Source organism: Lathamus discolor, chromosome 2, assembly GCF_037157495.1.
Source record: "Lathamus discolor isolate bLatDis1 chromosome 2, bLatDis1.hap1, whole genome shotgun sequence".
NCBI classification, from domain to species: domain Eukaryota; kingdom Metazoa; phylum Chordata; class Aves; order Psittaciformes; family Psittacidae; genus Lathamus; species Lathamus discolor.
In genome coordinates, this window is record NC_088885.1 from 67,305,787 (window position 1) to 67,323,783 (window position 17,997).

General features: G+C 43.1%; 2 protein-coding genes across 6 annotated transcripts in view; one reads left to right on the forward strand and one right to left on the reverse strand.

Moving 5' to 3' along the window:
* Window positions 1–1,455: 1,455 nt before the first annotated feature.
* Window positions 1,456–9,621, forward strand: FAM8A1 (family with sequence similarity 8 member A1). The gene is made up of 5 exons (XM_065667319.1): window positions 1,456–2,089; window positions 5,542–5,662; window positions 7,729–7,852; window positions 8,035–8,174; window positions 8,496–9,621. The coding sequence occupies exons 1-5, from the start codon at window positions 1,486–1,488 to the stop codon at window positions 8,638–8,640; spliced, it is 1,134 nt and encodes a 377-aa protein (XP_065523391.1). The 5' UTR covers window positions 1,456–1,485; the 3' UTR covers window positions 8,641–9,621.
* A 1,765-nt stretch (window positions 9,622–11,386) lies between these two features.
* The window catches only part of NUP153 (nucleoporin 153), a 43,589-nt gene continuing 36,978 nt past the window's right edge, over window positions 11,387–17,997 (reverse strand). For all 5 annotated transcript variants that reach the window (XM_065667314.1, XM_065667318.1, XM_065667317.1 and 2 more), the window contains 4 exons: window positions 16,551–16,919; window positions 14,378–14,647; window positions 12,972–13,131; window positions 11,387–12,502 (listed from right to left, as the gene is read on the reverse strand). In XM_065667314.1, coding sequence (XP_065523386.1) covers window positions 12,418–12,502; window positions 12,972–13,131; window positions 14,378–14,647; window positions 16,551–16,919 — 884 coding nt within the window. In that variant the 3' untranslated portion in view covers window positions 11,387–12,417. The remainder of the gene's footprint in view (window positions 12,503–12,971; window positions 13,132–14,377; window positions 14,648–16,550; window positions 16,920–17,997) is intronic.

A 17,997-nucleotide genomic window follows, 5' to 3' on the forward strand; every position in this document is an offset into this window, starting at 1 on the left:
CAAAACACATGCCAGTGTAATTAGAACCATTTCTACCTAATGCATGCCAGTACCTAATGCAACCGCACTTAATTAAGATGGCATGGGTCATTTGCCAAGCCTTTGTCAGTCCACCTTACCTTGTCTCTGTGGGAGACTCACTGTGTAGAAACTACTTTGGTTTCTAAGTGAGGTAGGGTTATATGGGAAAATAATATATTTTAATTTAATCTAACAGGGAGAAATTTCTGGGGTTTTTTCAGCTTTGCTGTGTCAAAAGTGGGAAACACTCCATGCTTACTGTATATACTAGTTTGTTCAGTATGAAGCTATGTTAACATCTGTGTTATATGGAACTTGTGATCAGGTTAAGGTGCTTTATAATGCACTGGGAACTTTAAACATTAAAAATTGATTTAGAGAACTGTGTTTAAACTTGCTGTAGGGTTCTTTGTTCAGCATTTTTGCACAGGAAGAACATGAATGTGGTAAAGGGAAGGATGAAAAAAGGGAGATGGGAAAGAAAGCAACATTTAGACAAGTCAAATGGTAGAAGTACACAAGAGCAGTTTAACACCTTTTCTCTCTCCAAGCAATTTCAACCCACTTTCTATTAGCAAAGTGTCTGGAACGTTGCCAGAGGTCAGAAACCACAGCTGCAACTGCAGGTGGCAGTAAGTGGAAAGATGGATACTTTTGTCCAGCTGCACCTGCTCAGAATCATAGAATCACAGACTGGTTTGAGTTGGAAAGGACCTTAACGATCACCCAGTTCCAGCCCCCTGCCATAGGCAAGGACATCTGCTAGACCAGGTTGTTCAAAGCCCTGTCCAACCTGGCCTTGAGCACTGCCAGGGATGGGGCAGGCACAGCTCCTCTGGGCAACATGTGCCAGGGCCTCACCACCCTCACAGGAAAATGCATGCAATGCCTAACTTCTCACTTGGGATTACCAACTCCGCTACCACAACCTGTTAAGGGTAATCTATCTGTGATCTGGGCCAAATGCAGCTGGCGGCTGGAAGGAGAGACAGACCCTGGAAGAAGTGCTTTCACAGCGGCTATCCGGTTACAGAACCAGGGCTAGCTCGAAGGACCGCGTACTCCTGGGGACAGCAGAGGCCCCCAGGGCCGCTCCTGCTGAGGGGAAAACTGGGTGCGGAGAGTCATGCTGTTTCTGCTAAGGAAAAAACTACATGCCTTCAGTAGTACAGCACCGACAGGACACCTCACTCGGGGCAGGACAGCCACTCCGCCTTGGAGCCTCCTTTTTACCTCAGCAGCAACTGGAGACGTCCCGGCCAGGCAGCGGAGCTGCCTCAGCTCTAGGCGATACCACCTCAACGGGTGGGGGAGAAAGCCTGGCTCTTCCCCGCCGCAGCGGCGGCAGAGCAGGGTTGCTGGGGAGTGGTGCGCTCCCGAGGAAATCCGCCTTCTGTCCATGCACTTTCTCCACCCCCCCTCCCACCAGCGTTAAGTGGGACAGGCGAGGCGCCTCCTTAGCGCATGCGCAGTGAATGCGGGTGCTTAGTGTCAGACGGGATGGAGGGGGTGGAGGAGATGGCGGAGGCTGGTTCGGCTCGTACCGGCACTGGGGCGGCGGCTATGGCGGAGAGCGATAGCGAGAGGAGCGACGGCACCGCTGCCGGAGGGGAAGCCGCTACCGCGTCGTCACCGCCGTGCTCCCCTTCGGTGGTCGCTGGGGGCGAGGGCAGCGGGGCGAAGCCGCTAAGCGCGGAGGAGTACGCGCGACGGGTGCACCAGTGGTTGTGGGACTCGTACTGCGGCTACTTCAGCTGGCAGAGCTTCCTGCCTGCCGTCCTCGCCGCCGCTTCTACCGCGCCCGCCGCCGGTCCCGCTCGTGTCGGTGCGCCGTCGGCCCCTGCCTCCCCGCTGCCGGGGACCGCCGCCTACTACAGCCCCTTCTACTTCTTCGCTCCTGTGCCTGCCCACACGGCCCCTGCCGCTCCGGGGCCCCGAACTGCCGCTGCCGCCGCCCCTGCTTGGCCGGGAGCGGTGGGCAGGTTGGCCCCCGTGCCCAGGGCGGCCTCCACCAGCGCCGCCAGCACCAGCGGCAGCGGCGCCCCCGGGGATACGGGGCGGCCGGCAGGTGAGTGGGGGCCGGGGCCGGGTCTCCGTCGCTTCGCGTGTGGAGGAAGGGAGCGGCCAGCCTGGGCCTCAGCACCCGTGGGACGGCGGCCCCGGACTCCGGCTTTTCGCCGCCCGCCCGGCGCGGTAGGCCTGGGACTGCGGGCGCGGGCTCCCGTCTCCTTCCTTTCGTCCGATCCAGTGCTGCCGTCTCGCCCCGCCCGCGGCCCCTTCGCCGCAGCTCCGGGAGACGGTGGCTGGAGAATGGGGCAGGGTGGGGGAGGTTGCAACGTTGAGGGTCGCTGCGCTTCTGTGGGGTGGGGAGCTGAGAATGTCGCTGTGCCTTGTGGAAGGTGACAGTCCCGATACCGAGTTCAAGAACTTAATCCATAAGCAGGTTTGGGAGGATTGGCTAGAGTGTGCAGCTTGTAACTTCAGCGCTTGTAAGGTGTTTCTATGGATGTAAAGGAGTTTATTCTTTCCAGTGAAACTTGTGGTTGCAAACTTGTATCTTTTATAAGTAGCCTGTTTGGATGATGAAATTTAGATTTCCAGTTTTAGTAGGCTCTTGGTGCTCAAGTAAAATAATTTAATGAAATTGAAGTGCAAAAATAAAAATATGCTTATATTGAGCAAGGTAGTGGCAGGACCTGAGATAAACAAAAGCCTGTTATTGCAATAAATGCTGAAGACAATGCATAGCAGTGCTTCTGTTTATAGTTTTTCCAGGGCAAGACACGACTTGCTCTGATCATACTAAAGTCTGGACTACAAACATTTCTTCAAGGAACTCCTAGGTGACATTTCCTGAATGTTTGGTAGCACCTTGAATGGTAGAAAACGGTGGAGCAGGGCACTGCTGAAGGACATTGGAGAAAAGCCATGTCTCCTTTCTTTCTGCAGGGCAAAGTGCAGCATTGCTGATCTGTAATGTTTTCATAAGTGCAGTGGCAGGGTGTGTGGGGAGAACATTTTAAATTGCTTTTTCTTTCTTTTGAAGGGAGTCTGGCTTCTGAACTTGCTTTTTTCATGTGGTTTTGAACAGATGTTGTTTAAACAAGTTTATAGCACAGCGTACTTTCTTTAATTGTGCTCTGATTCTGAGTTATAGATTGCTTATAATCAGATATTGCCAGTCGTTGAAAAAATGTTAAATGTAATTTAGGGCATGAATAGCATTGCATGCTGCTAAACATGGTTATTCTGAATGCTAAGTACTATTGCAACACCTTCTTAAGGAAGCTCTGTAGGTAATACAGTGAAACAATGCAATTATAAATAAACAATGTTGTACGGGTGCTTTGGCTCAGGATTGCCGATGCATGTGTCTGGAACAGATAAAGTGATTACAGCTTCTTCTTTTCTGCTGCAGATTATTGCCTGCACAGCAGGCTCAGCAGGGCAGTTCATAGACCTGTCCAACACCACTGCAGTTCACGGCCCCATGTGCTTATGTAAGGTGAAATAGTGACAGTTTATGGTACTGTTGCAGGTTTTAAACTCGGATGTCAGAAAGTGGGATTGGTAACTGCCTCTTCCAGTTTGATCTGCCAGCAGGTGTGTGTCGGAGCACCAGTATTAACAGCACTCTGGGCAGTAGCAGGCTTTTTGTGGATATTGATCGTGATTTAAGATGCTGCCTCACTTTGCCCCTCCCTACTTACTGCAGGAGATTATTGTTCTGCTGGGAGCAGCAAGGCAAAAAAGTTTGTCCAAACCTCAGCTGCCTTGTGGCTGACTGGTGCAAACCCGACTTTATTAGTAGCTTAATGTAAAATCCAAGATGTTGAGCAGAGATGGAAGCATGTTGTGTTTGGCTGTCCCTGCCATACAAATAGTAACCCCTGGCAAAACAGTGGATTTCTGATACAAGGAACATCTCAAATCACTGCAGTGGAAATCTGCCAGAGTCTTAAGGATTCTGCCAAAGATTCTTACTGTAATGGAGTCCAGCATAATTTGAACAATTCTTTTTTCTGTCCCCACTGAGCTTCTTCCTTATTCAGTCATTGAATCTAATATATTGACCTGAAACTGTGCCACTAACTTCAACAAACTTGCTGCTTTTAACAGAGCACAAGAATGCTTTCAGCTGGTGCTGTGTGCTCAAGCTGGAATGGTTAGACTGGCTGTGCTCCCTTCTGCCTTAGTTGAAGAGTCTTTAATTAGAATTTAACTGACAACTTGGACGTGCTTCAACAATGAGAATTGAATCCATTTTGCTATTACATATGTAACAGTCGTGCTACTTGATAATACTGATGCGGAGCTATAAGTGAAACAGGTATGAAACAATGATATATGTTAAGTATCCATTGATTTGGATATATAACAACCAAGGTATGTTAAATAAGAACTCGCTCTTACCTAATTACTTCTTGATTATACTTTCTTTCAAAAGTGTCCAAGTGTTGTGGGCTTTCAGCTTTGCTTGCATAGCTTGTGAGGTCATGACTGGCAGTATCGGTCTCAGCAGTTGCACTGTGCAGGCTTGTTCTAAGTGAAATTTGATGATGTTTTTTTGAGATTGGAGGAAGGAAGGATTTTGTTTCCTTCTTTCCTGCCCGTGTGTGTGGTTAGGCATTCTCAGAAACACTAACAAACCCAGCCACTATTTTCCACAGGTTACATCTAGCAGTACTTGTGTATTTCTACATGAAGTGTTGATGTGAGTCCTTGCTGGTTTCATGCAAGTGTTGTATCTCTTCTTTAGGAAATAGATGGGTGGATGGGTCCAGCTGAAGTTATTTTGCAGTGCTATTCCTTGGAAGCTTTCTAAGATACTCTTTAAGGTTTTCTTCGCTTTAATTACATGAGACAACATTAGCAACAAAAGGTTGTAACTGTGAGCTTGAGTCCATTTGCACTTGGCCAATGAAATAAAAGTGTGTTCCATTTTCTGGCTCAGGGTAGGGCAGCATGTTGTGGTTTACTATAATCAGTAGTCTGTAGGTATGTTTATGGCAACTATGACTAATATTTTTACTTGCTCCTGTTTCTGGATCTGACTGGAGGCAGATTAAGCTGTGTTATGCTTTCAGAGAGCTGATACTTGGTACATATGGAAGCCTTGCTGCTGAGCGATAGAGGAGTTGTGGTACATCTTTTTTTTTTCTTGTATCTGAATTGTCATATTTACTGAAATCTGTTCTCTATGAGGCTGTACTAAAAAGAACATGAAAGTTGATGCATCTTCAATGTACTCTGGTTCTGTAGAGGGAATGGAATTTTGCCTGCACTTCTGTTTATGGGAGGAGTCAGCATTCTGAAAGTTTCATTTGAGAAGGTTCTTACAACTAAGAATTCAGATCATTTGTTACTCATGCACTTTTAGAAGTTTTCTCAAAGATGAAGTGAGCTGGTGTTAGTATCTTGATAATGTTCTTGCAGTGAGGGTAATGTGACATGTTCTTTAGATGATTGTTTTAACTTAGCACAATAAAATGTGGGTAATACTGACTGTTTCTGTTACAGGTCGGGAGTTCGTCATCCCCTCATTGGCACACAGATTCATAGCAGAGATGGTGGATTTCTTTATTCTGTTCTTCATAAAGGCAACCATTGTTTTAAGTATTATGCACCTCAGTGGAATAAAGTAAGTTGAACAATTTAAAGCTTTGTTGTATATAGCTTTAAGCTCTTCATGCTCCTTGAGGTGTTACGATGTGTGTATGAGGTGCTTATGCATATGACGGCATTAAAGAATTGTCGGAAGCTGAGAAAAAGCACCACTGGGTTAACCTCCTTTTAAATGCTTCCTGGTTTGGGGTCAGCTGATGGAAACAAAGAATTTGTGCAGGTGTCTTCATAGACTCACAAGCTCCTTGCAAGGATGGGTCAGACTGACTTTTATGGGGCAACAGCAAGATTTTTAAGAAGTCCTTTAAAAATGTCAAAAGAAAAAGCATAGACAAATATAACCTTGGCTTTGATTTATTTATTTTTAACAGCCTTTAAAAATGTACTGGGATCTGTCTGGGATGGAGTTAATTTTCTTCATAGCATCTCCTGTGGTACTGTGTTTTAGATTTGGGACCAAAACAATGCTGACCCACAGCAAAAAAAAAATATTCATATCTGCATGTCAACTATGGATGTACTTTCAAATACAGCCTGAGTGCTTGGAATGCTGCTGTGCTGTGCTCCTGACGGGATAGAAGTTGGGGCTCTTAGAGTACAATTGGGCACTGAGTGTATCAATTACATACTACACTGAAAGAGTCTTAATTTACATTGTTATACTTGGAGGTAGGCATTTACCTCAAGGGCTGTTTCTCTTTTATCTGCTCCTTTAACTGTAGGTATCTTATTCCGCAGCTCATTTAATTCCTCTGCTTTGGTGTAGTCAAATATTTGCTGTAATCAGATATTTTGTTCTGATAAAGAGACAAGAGCTCGATGTAGGCAGCAATTCCATTACTTGCAGTTCTCTTTAGTTACCAACACCTCCAGTTCTAGCCTGACAGTTGATATGTCCCTTCTGTTTTCAGTAGCCTGAGAGTTATACAAAGTGCAGAAGTGGAAAGATGGGGAGTATGTGCTTCTGTAAACTAGTGAAAGTGATGGCAAGAGAGGGAAGCTTCTTCAATTAAATTACAGTATATTCAATATTGCTACTTTTTCCAGAGCCAATAAATTGCTTACAAGTAACTTCAGAGACCCATTCTCTGTGTGTGTGTGGTTGGGTCTTCTTTGGCTTGTGAGATGTGGTGTGCTTGAGCTTAGACTGAGGAGTTATCCTGAAAAAGGTTCTCACAGGCTCAAGATAGTGTGGTACAACCTGCATTTCCCTTCAACACAACCTTTGCCTAAAGTCTCTGTTTTCTTAATTCCTTCTCTTTTTTTGATATGTAAGTCTGAATAAAGAGGAAGGCAAGTAATACAAATCTAGATGGACTGGTTTGAAGTGGGACTGCACATTTTCTGTGTGAGTAGCAGTTCTCATTTAGGTGTGTGGGTGGAAATGTTCTTGACTAAACACATGGTGCCAGTGTGTCCACTCTCCATATCAGATAAGAATGTTAAATCTGTGGTGTTTATCTTGTGAAAATAAGGAATTGACTTAGAATCGACGCTTTGCATAGCTTTGTTAGGGTAAAGAACTGAAGATTTCAATTGCTTTAAGTTAAAAACTTCCTCTTGCATGCCAAGGTGCCTGCCTCTGGGAGAGTGCGGTGAGCAGTAGACTGCTGAGAACGAGAAACGCTGATCACGCGAGGGAGTACGGGTCTCGCTTGCTTAGGGAGACTTGCAACTTCTCCCTTGCCTTTATGGAGAAGAGTGCTGCCTTTTTCTGTAAGAGTTCCTGTAGGGGAGACTTGTCTGCCTCCCATAATCAAACACTGAACCTCTCATTTATCTCCCAAGAAGCGTGAGAGTTCCCAGAACAATTCTGCAGCTCACTATGCAGGGACACCAGTGTTCAACAGTGGTAATGAAGAATGAGTTTTCCGTAATGGGGTTAGACCAAACAACCCAGGCAGCAGCAGCTCAGGAGGGCACATAATGTTCTGAATTTTAATGGTTTGTTTAGCATCAGACAGGCCAAGGAGCTTTTGTTCTTTAGTCATACCAAAGCTGAAGCAGTGAGTTCTAGTATTAAAGGGGTACTGTCGGTACTGGGAGAAGGATGGTTTTAAAGTTTGGTCTTGCTTTGTACAGGGACATCTCCAAATTTGCCATGCATTACATCATAGAAGAAATAGATGAAGATACGTCCATGGAAGATTTGCAGAAGATGATGGTAGTGGCTCTCATCTACAGATTATTAGTCTGCTTCTATGAGGTAACTACTCATAAGCATTAACTTCTATCATTCATAGTTGTTTTAAAAAAAATCTATCCCCACTGGCCTGTAAAGTTAATCCTCTTCACAGTATTTCAGATCATGCTGAAGCTTAAGACACTTCCACAGTTTTGAGGATAACCAAGCTTGCTAGACCAATCAAAATGACTTCTCTTTTCCAGATAATCTGTATTTGGGGAGCAGGTGGAGCAACCCCAGGGAAGTTCTTGCTCGGACTGCGAGTTGTGACATGTGATACGTCTGTACTTATTGCGCCCAGCCGTGTGCTTGTCATTCCATCTTCAAATGTCAGCATGACAACGTAAGTGCTCCTACCTCAGTCACATTCCTTTCAGGCTATTAGTGTGGGAAGTGTGTCATTTGGGAGGAAATACGCTGTTTCTTTGGGGTTAGTTATTGCAAGAGCTATTGTTGGATTCTGTGATCTAAAAATAAGATAGCAATTATTCAATCACGTTAATATTTTTCAGGTCAGGTGCTAAAATCTTTATAAACTCTGGAGGGTTGGTTTTTTCCTTGTATTTGCTGTGCAAAGCTGCAACACTGAACTTGAAAGTAAACTAACTACTAATACAAGCAGAAAAGTGAAAATAAGGCACTGAATGTTTTATTCTCATTTCAGGTCCACAATACGAGCTTTGATCAAGAATTTTTCTATTGCTTCATTTTTCCCTGCGTTCATTACACTGCTGTTTTTCCAGCATAACCGAACAGCCTATGATATTGTAGCAGGAACTATTGTGGTAAGACGAAACGGAGTCAGATGATACCAAACAATGAGATTTCCAGACTGGTTCTGAACATCCCCTCTCACCCCAGTGAACTAAGACCTACCCCAAAACTGAAATCAAGGTGTCCATCTATCTTTTGACCAAATTAAATGGAAACTGATTCAGAAGCTAAAGAAAATGTTTTGCTCCGGAGTGATGCCAGCAGCTACCTTTAAAGTATTGGAGTTTTTATACATGCCAAAGAATTTTGGGAGAAACAATATGTATTCAATCTGGGAGTATTAACCTGTGACTGAGAAAGCAAGTGGCTGTATTAACTGCAGGAGGAAGCTGCTCTGTTCATCGGCCTGTGGAAAGCAGATACCTAGAAATATTCCAACTTCAAAGAAATGTTGCTCCTGCAGTTTTGGATGTTGGCAGGTAACTAGAAATTCCAAGCAGTTGCCCAACTCGTATGATAAACTGAGGGGAAGAAAACTGCAGTATTAGACAGCAAAACATAGTAATTGCTGTGTGCGTAGAGAGAGATGAGTAGTGGTTATCACATCCCTTAGTATTGCATCACAGATCATAGTCCCTTGCTTCTAAGTATTTCACCAGAACATTGATGTGAAAAGAGTTTTGCATGATTGTCACTTATTTAACATGTTGAAGCTAATAAAGAGGTGAAGTAAGAGCTGTTTTACTCTGGGAAGCATATGTTACACTGCAGTGTTAGTGAATCAGTGAGTGTAAATAATTTTGGAGCTATGTACAGATGATGCTAATGGAAGGTAACTCTTCTGCTTCTATTTGGAGTGAAAGCACTGGCCTATTTCTTGCATATAATACCGAGGAAAACCACTGAGTGTGTTGCAGGAGCATGCAGAAACCATTAAGTGAAATGTGTTTATGGGTGTAAATCTCTGGAAGTACATCTACTGGTTATTTTCACTTTTTAATTCTGGCTAATTGTTTGTATATTCAGAATAACTTAAACACTGAATAAAGAAGCCTAATATTTTGCATGGTTATGTAGCTTTTGTCATATGTTTATTCTGTTATTAGTATCCTGGGAAAGGAATAGAAGCAGCAATGTTAATATGCTATTAAAATTTCAGTAAGAGTTTGGAATTCTACTAGAGCCTAGTTTTTGTGTGTTCCTCAGGCCTAACTTGCCACTCAGTGGCTGAAGTTTTTGCTCTACTTGGACAGTGTTTGGTTGGCAACAGAAATATTTGAGAGTTTCTCTTTTGTCTTCAGGTGAAATAACTTAATCAGAAACATGTTAATATTCTGCAGTGTTTAGCTTGATAAGGGGTGGTGGTCTGTGTGCGTATCTGACCTTCATTTACAATGGTGTTTCAGGACCAGATCCACTGCTTAATAGTGAAACTTAATCAGGAACTATTTATACCAAAATAACTCCATCATTTTGATGGTTACTGCTGGTTTACACTAATAATATATTATTAAACTTCTACTCTTAAATGTGCCATTAGCATCAGAGCAATGTTACTGACCTGCATCACTGAGATAAAAATAAATCTTAAGTAATAAATGGCAGTAAGCAGGGATGACCAAGTACCCTGCTGAAGTGGCTGGACCACCCAAAGTGATGATGTTCAGCTGAAACACAACTTTAACAGCACCACTCAGGTGTCCTCTTAAAGAATTGCACCCCTGACTTACTTGAGCATTGATGTGACAAGTTCAGGCCTGGCAACTGGCCTCACTGAAGCTGTCGGAACTAACTGACATCCCCTGTAGGGTGAGATTTGTCTATTTACAATTCCAGAATGAATACTAGAACTGTTGTTCTATTTACTATAGCAGTGCCCTAGAAATCAGGATTCAAGATGGGGTGAGGAAAGGAGAAAAAACAGCACTGGTGGCTAAAACCTCTATTCCTCCCAATTAAGGTATAAGGGAACATATCTCTTTCCCTGCAGGAAAATACCACCTGCTCCTCCCCTCCCCCTGATAAACTAAAACCTGGAGCACCTGCCCAGGGAAATATGTACATATTACGCTGTTGTAAATACTACACAAGTTGCATTGAAGATGCAACTTTTTTCTGGTTGTAGGACGAGTCCTTGGCAAGTGATAGAGCTAAGGAAAAAATCAAATTGTAGCATTTTTCAGATTTAGAAAACTGGAACTACACAATTTCTCGCACTCCTTCCACAGCAGCAGCTGTGACTGCCTCAGCAGCAGCTCATGTGTCTGGTTTTAAAGTCTATTTGCCACGTATTTTATATTTCCAGTAGTGACTGGAGCGCTACACATGAAAACAGAAGTCAGATGCCTTGTCAGGTCTAGTCTGTAGTTAGAAAAGTATCTCATTTTGTAACACCCAGACCTGTATCTGCCTAAGTGCTGAGTGGCAAGGGGCAGAAATGCCTCAGAACACACTGAAGCCTTATGCAGGTCTTTTCAGTTCTATAGCTGTACCAAGCAAGCTGTTCTCAACTATAATCCAAATGCTGTAGCTTAATATAAGTTCAGCTGTGGGAAAACCCCCTAATTACTCATTGACAATGGGGTGTTTTTTTCCCCTCTTCAGCTAGGATGGTGGGGAATTCACTTCTTAAAAATTAACTGCAGCCAGACAGCTGACAAGCTTGGAGCCAACAATAAAACTCCTTCCAAACAGGAAACCTCCGACTAATTTAAGATCCCTTAAAATCAGTGTCACTGTCAAAAAGCAGAGGCTGGAGAAAGCGTGTGACATCGCTCAGGAACAGCCAAACGTCTCTGACAGTTACAGCTGCAGATACTGTTAGAGGTAAAAACTGCCAGATAATATTTCATAGTTTTTATTGATGGCATTTATCCCATGGTTTAACATGTTAATTATACTGTAATAAACATGGCTTTAATATTAAACTTTTCCTTATTATCCAAAGTCACCACAGTCCATTTCAGTAAATATAAAAATATATACTTAATACTTTGTACAATACTGGTTTTTGGTCCAAACAAAAATGGATCAGAAAAGCCAATAAACTTACTTTAAGAATTCCCAATTTTAAAGATTTTCTAAATGGATTTAGGCAACTTTGAATAATGGGATTTACATAAAATCTGAGACAATACTAAACAAAAATGGCCGTAACACACAAAATTAAAATTTCCATTTCACAGATCTGTTATGCCAAAAAAGTACATAGAGAAACAAAATCGTATTTACACATGTTTCATAATAAAATAACAAAGGCGAGACAGGTGATAAAGGGCTGTAAGAATGAAAATATAGAAATAGCATATAATTATTAAATGAAGAACTACAGATCTAACAAGTCCTTAGCATGGATCATCCTTTAATCAGTCTTCCTCTATCAGAAAATTTTAGTGCACAATACACCCAAACTCACTCACTTCACACATACACTGGCACAAACTCAGCATAGAAATCATTCGTTACCAACATTCTCTACTCTATACAGCATCCCTCGCTGATATAATTACAATGTCGAGGCGTCAGTAAACGCAGATGAGCGCACATAGTGGTGCAGATGAAGAGGTATTGTACAAGCCATTCACTGTGCAGGCTCTACTCACGGCTACAGCCAGACCATGCCGAGTCAGTGAAAGAAGGAACTTTCTGGAGTCTAAAATAGTTTTGCTCGAGAACGGCCCCATTGCCAACTCTATTCATTACCAAAAAAACCCAAACCTAACTGGGGAGAGGGAAGGGAAGGAAAGGGCAGCAGAGTTCTATGTTCCTCTAGGCAGATCTCTCCTTCAGCTAACCCAGCATGAGGTACGATCCCAACAACTGAACAATGCAGGGTAGTAGCTGCTTCGGAACTTGCTTTACCAATCAGGCGGTTATTTTCTACGTCTAACTGCAGTCTTTATCTTCCGACCAGGAACTGAAGATCCGGAGGCAGAGAAAATGTTTTTCCCATTAGTCCTATCAAAAGAAATTAGTAGTTCAGAGTTTAGGACAGTGCAGCTGAAAACTCAGTAGCAGCACTGAGCAGATATTCCAGAACAATCATTTCATAGTCTTGTCTCCCTTGTTAGCAGCTGGCAACAAATGGCTTATGATGAACAGGAAGAAGAGGGTTCCAGAAACCAAAGCCAATTAGAATCTCTTATTCAGAAGGTAAGTAGCAGCGTAAGGGCTAGATACAGACTTTACCTTTCAACAACAAGACAGTTACACATATGTTGCTGCGTGTGTGGTGTTTCTGACTGCTGGGCTCTTTTCAAGATAGCACTACTTAGTGAGCCGGTCATGCTACTATAAAGAAAGATGCCCAGCTTGGTCTCAGACTCCAGGGTTCATCTGAACACCTCATGATTTACAGCAGCAGAGGCTGAACACTGGCCACCATTATCACCCAAAGCTCAAGTGTAACTGTGATACGGTCTCTTACCCCACTGTAAAAGCTGGAGGCTGGCCGAACGAAAATCCTGCCGAGCCAGAAGGCTGTGCCGGTGCTGCTGGTGCAGGAGGATTAGCACAAAAAGTAAATACTCCTGGGTTACTTGGGAAGTTGAAATTAGAAGTATTACTTCCAAACTGGAATACAGAACCTGGGAAGAAGGGGTGGAAGTGGAAGGGAGAAACAAAGTTGAACTGGGAGTTTGTCTTTTCCAGCAAAATCCTCACTTTCTCCCTGCTATCTTGAATCAATTTTTACAGGTCACTCTTGATGACAAAGCTGGGGCAGGGGGTGCCCCACAAGTACCCCATCACCACAGAGAATTGTAAAGAGATTCTTAAGTAACACTGCTGGCACACTGATTGCTAACTTCTGTACGACAGTTATGTTTAGACCCGTGCGTACTGAAGCTTGTTCATAAAGTCTTAAATCGTGTAGATTTATATTTAAGTAAACTTCCTTGTGTTCATGCAGTCCATGTTGGGACTCCCCTTCATTTAACGTCTTAACACAGCGGCTCATGTTAAAAAAATGCCCGTAAGATTCCTACCATCAAAGTAACAGATAAGCAACACCAGAGAATCCAGGGAGATTTTTATCTTTCAACAACTACCCGATAAAGGGAAGACGGACTGAGAGATACAGTGTGCCAACTAATGTGCTCGTTAGTACAAAGGTATCAGTTACGTTAAATGGATGCTATTTTGTAGAACTTCTGAAAAGAAAAAAGGAGGCTTTTCCCTTCAAGTATTTGACGTGACGGTATCAAATACATACGCTCTGGCAGTGGGGTTTTCTTTTTGAATAATTACTAGTGTGGAACAGGGCTTTCTTACACCTAAATTACACGGATCACTCTACCCCTTTCCCAGAAAAGAACTTTATTTAAAGTCTCAACCTGCGAGTGCTTAAAATGATCCCAACCATATTCTTACACAACAAAGCCCCTGGTCCAAATAAATGGTGAAAGCCTGTTAATGAAGTCAGATAACTAAGAACTACCCTAACAAATCCAAAACCAGTTATGTTGTGTTGCTTCTGCCAGTCTTAGCAATGAATACTCCATGGCTCTCAACACTTCCTTTTAGTCACTAGATTTCTGAGGAAAACAAAGCCCACTATTTAATGGTTGGGTTGCAACCTCTGTGTCTAAGTCCCCTGTGGGGAAGGCTTCCTGTGAAGCTGGCATGCTTATGGCACATCCTCCACAGCCAGGAGTGAGTCACAAATGACTTAACTCCACACCTGTTACTTTTACTGAGGGTAATTCTTACACTTAAGGACAGGCGTAAGGCAGAAGTCTTCTTTCTCCCTATAATTTAAGGTGCTCTTCACGAAAAATCAAATAGAATATAGCATCTTTGAGACCAGAAGGGAAGAGGGTGGTCTGCACTCACCAGCACTGGGGGTAGCAGAGCCAAAACCCGGCTGCTGTGCCACTTGCTGTCCGAACACAGAGGGCTGAGTGCTGCTCACGGAGCCGAAGGCAGGAGGAGCAGGCTGAGCGCCAGCTGAAAACAACGGCGTCGACAGGGATCCAAAACTTGGAGCGCTTGGCTGGCCGGACCCTTGGCTCTGGCCAAATGCTGGTGGCTGACTGGTGCCAAATGCTGGGCCGGCAGCCGGCGCTGGAGGCTCAGAGCCAAACAGAAACGAAGAGGACGGTCCTGGGGGAACAGAAGACGAATGTCAGTATGTGCTTCTATATTCTCCTCCAAGGATGAATCTAAAATCAAAGGTTCTAAGAGCCCATTGTCTGGTAACTGAGCACTCATCTGAGTCTAAAACAAATACTGCCTCAGCCACCACAGGAATCAAACCTCTTCTTGTAAGTAACATGAGAAACACCATGTTTACGAGGGTCGGACAAAATCAAATCTCAAACACACTGTTTGTCTCGCCTCAGATTACTGTGTTAACATTCATGTTCTGGAAATAGATTCCTACAAAGAGTACATTTTAATTTGTATTTACTACAAGCTGTCTACATCACACACAAAGAATATTCGTTCAAATCGTATTTTTCAAGCATGCAAAACACAGCTCCTGATTTACCAGGATCAGGACATCAATCTTTCTTGTCAGCAACTGCACCCCTCCCTGGCCAAGTGTTTATTAACTCTGGAGGCCAAATCAAGCTTGCAGTGATCTCTCTATACTCAAACACTTGGTCTAGCAGAGTTAACTCCCTATGTAACATCAACAACCAGCTCATTTGTTTAGCTGCTTCTGTTCTGCATGGCCAGCAGCAATAACAAAACAAAAATACATGACTGAACAGTGACTGTGAATGTACACAGATCTGCGATGAAAAAGGGACATTTAAACAGCATTCTAACACAATTTAAGCAGCCTTCATGCAATAGAAAACACCCTCTATTGCACTCTATCTTGGAATGGCTGACTGCTTTTCCTTCAAAGATGATGAACAGATATGCCAGAGAGGGACTCTTCATCGGGGACTGCAGTGGGGCAAACTGGGGAGATTTAGGTGAGATATAAGGATTAAGTTCTTTACTGTGAGATGCTGCCCAGAGAAACTGTGGCTGCCCCATCCCTGGCAGTGTTCAAGGCCAAGCTGGACCTGGCTTTGAGCAACCTGGTCAAGAGTGATGTGTGCCTGCCCATGGCCAAGGGGGTTGGAATGGGATGATCTTAAGGCCCTTTCCAACCCAAACCGTTCTGTGATTCTGTGAAAAGTTAATATAGGCTTCTGCATGAAAAATAAACATCCTTTGTGAAAATGTTTGAAATACAGTGCTACCTACTAAGGAAACAACACTAAAAGTTACTGATTTGTAAGCAGGTTAAATTGATCTGCTGGGTATTACAATTTAGGACCATTTTCTCCTTGTTCTGATATACAAAAAAGCATGCAAATTTAATTTCTGTGAATTACAAGGTTGAGCAAGCAGATCACACTAGATGAAGTTCAGTCTTATTTCCCACTAGGCTAGCAGATGATTTAGTCTTGTGTCATACTGCTAAATTCATGCAGTGGGGCAATGAACATGAAATGTGAAGAAACTTTATAGATTCTCATTTGTCTTCTCTAAATTACTAGAAAGTTAAGAAGCACTGGGCATAAAGCTTATTGGAAATCAATCCTGCAGCATCAGCAACTGCATGTAGGACTAATGTGTTTATGTATACTTGTGAAAGAAGGATTTTGCCAATCCTGATGTTATTTACAACAGTTCAGGTTTAGGTATGGGAGAGAAACACAGGGGAAGGTGTAATTCATTGACTTCTAGCTGTAAGCACGGGACTGACACTGAAACAAAAGAAACAATCATTCTCATGGTGAAAAGTTGCTACACAAATTGAAATCCAGTAAAGGGTTGTCCTTTGCATAAAACAATGCTGCTGCCATTTCATTCCTAAACCGTATTCCACAGAATGTGAAAAAACGAGCCCCAATTTATACTGTTGAATGCAAATACTCAGTATTTTTCTCTACTGCCATGCATTAGGCCTACACATTCTTCAAAGTAAAGTATTAGTGAAACAGCATTTCCTTGCTCCACTATGTTATGGCAAAAATGAGAACAGCATCTATATAAAACATACCTGTTGAACTTGATGTGGTTGTGGCTCCGAAGGTGAAACCTGAATTTGCTGCATTGGTGCTGCTGGCTCCTGAGCCAAAGAGAAATGAAGTAAGACCTGTGCCAGTGCTGGAAGATGTGGTTGCTGGTTTGTTTTCTTGAGAGAAGCCAAATGACTGAGAGGCTGCAGATTCTGAAGAACTGCCAAAAACAGAGCTGCTCACAGTGTTGCTGGGTTGCCCAAACACGAAGGGAGCGGGAACTGGCTGAGGATTCGAGGAGGTGATGGCGCTGCCGAACACACTGCTGCTGTTGGCTGAAGTAGTGGGTATGACTGTGCTGGAGGAACTAGAGCTCAAGAAGCTGAAGGATGGCTTTGCTGCTCCTTGATCTGAAAGGAGGAACAGTACATAAACCACCACAGAAATGCCAAATAAAGTATAGCAAACAGACTCCTGTTTTAGTTACTGTACAAGAGCAATCCTGAATGAAGCCTCAACTACTCTTTCAGCTACTGCTGCTTACATAAGATCCAGATTTAATGTGCTGATTGCTGCCATCCACAATTAAAAGAATGAAAGAATTGTGAAGAACAAGGACTCCACTGTAGTCTAGGCTTCACTGGTTATAAACACTAAGCATGGGCTGTCATTACCTGAACCAGTCAGTATTAACCAGTCCTTCTGAACAATTCAAGCAAGAATATTTCAGATGTTCTTCTATGAACATCATCAATCCCCTGCAACAGTTTTATGGCTTTGCTCAAGGGAGTATTGAGAAACAGTGATACAGTTTCATTTGTAGTTTGTTTGAAAATACAGCCCTGTGCCTACAGGTTTATGCCAGGCAAAGCTTCCCATCCTCCAAGCTAGACCTTACAAGCATAAGGTCATTGTACATTAGCACCTGCAAGACCTGATTTTAGAAGCAACAGAGAACAACCTACCATGAAGACCATTTTACAAAGTACTGCGTGCAGCTTTACACACTTAAAATAGAGCTGTTTCTTTTAAAGCTAGTAATTTTTCAGCTTCCCCTAAGCTGCTGGTACAATTCACATTAATAATTTGTGATCTTGTTCTCAATTTCCCACTCTCTTTTTTTCCCCAGCAGTTATGGCCCCTTTTCATCTATGCTATTTTTAAGGGACTATCCCATTCTTAAGAATGCTTGTTAAAACTGCCTTTTTGCACAAAAAGCTTCATCAAATTTCCACAACTAAACCAAACTCCAGAACTTTACCTGGCAGGAAAAAAAAATCCAATCCAAATCCTGCACCTCCCCCTCCCCTCCCACAAAGCCCATAGTCCTCCAATCACTGTAAGAATACTGTGATTAAAATCAGCATAACCTTATGTATTGCTGTTATTCAGGGTTACTTACTGATGTCCTTTTCTGTATAACTTCCGAAATAAGAAACTAATTCTGTTCTCTAAAACACAGTTGCCAAGTCATACAAATGGAATTTA

Coding starts and splice junctions, on each gene's coding strand:
- FAM8A1 (XM_065667319.1), top strand. CDS start 1,486: ATGCGCAGTGAATGCGGGTGCTTAGTGTCAGACGGGATGGAGGGGGTG. Junction 2,090..5,541: donor GGATACGGGGCGGCCGGCAG/GTGAGTGGGGGC, acceptor TTTCTGTTACAG/GTCGGGAGTTCGTCATCCCC. Junction 7,853..8,034: donor TATTAGTCTGCTTCTATGAG/GTAACTACTCAT, acceptor TCTCTTTTCCAG/ATAATCTGTATTTGGGGAGC.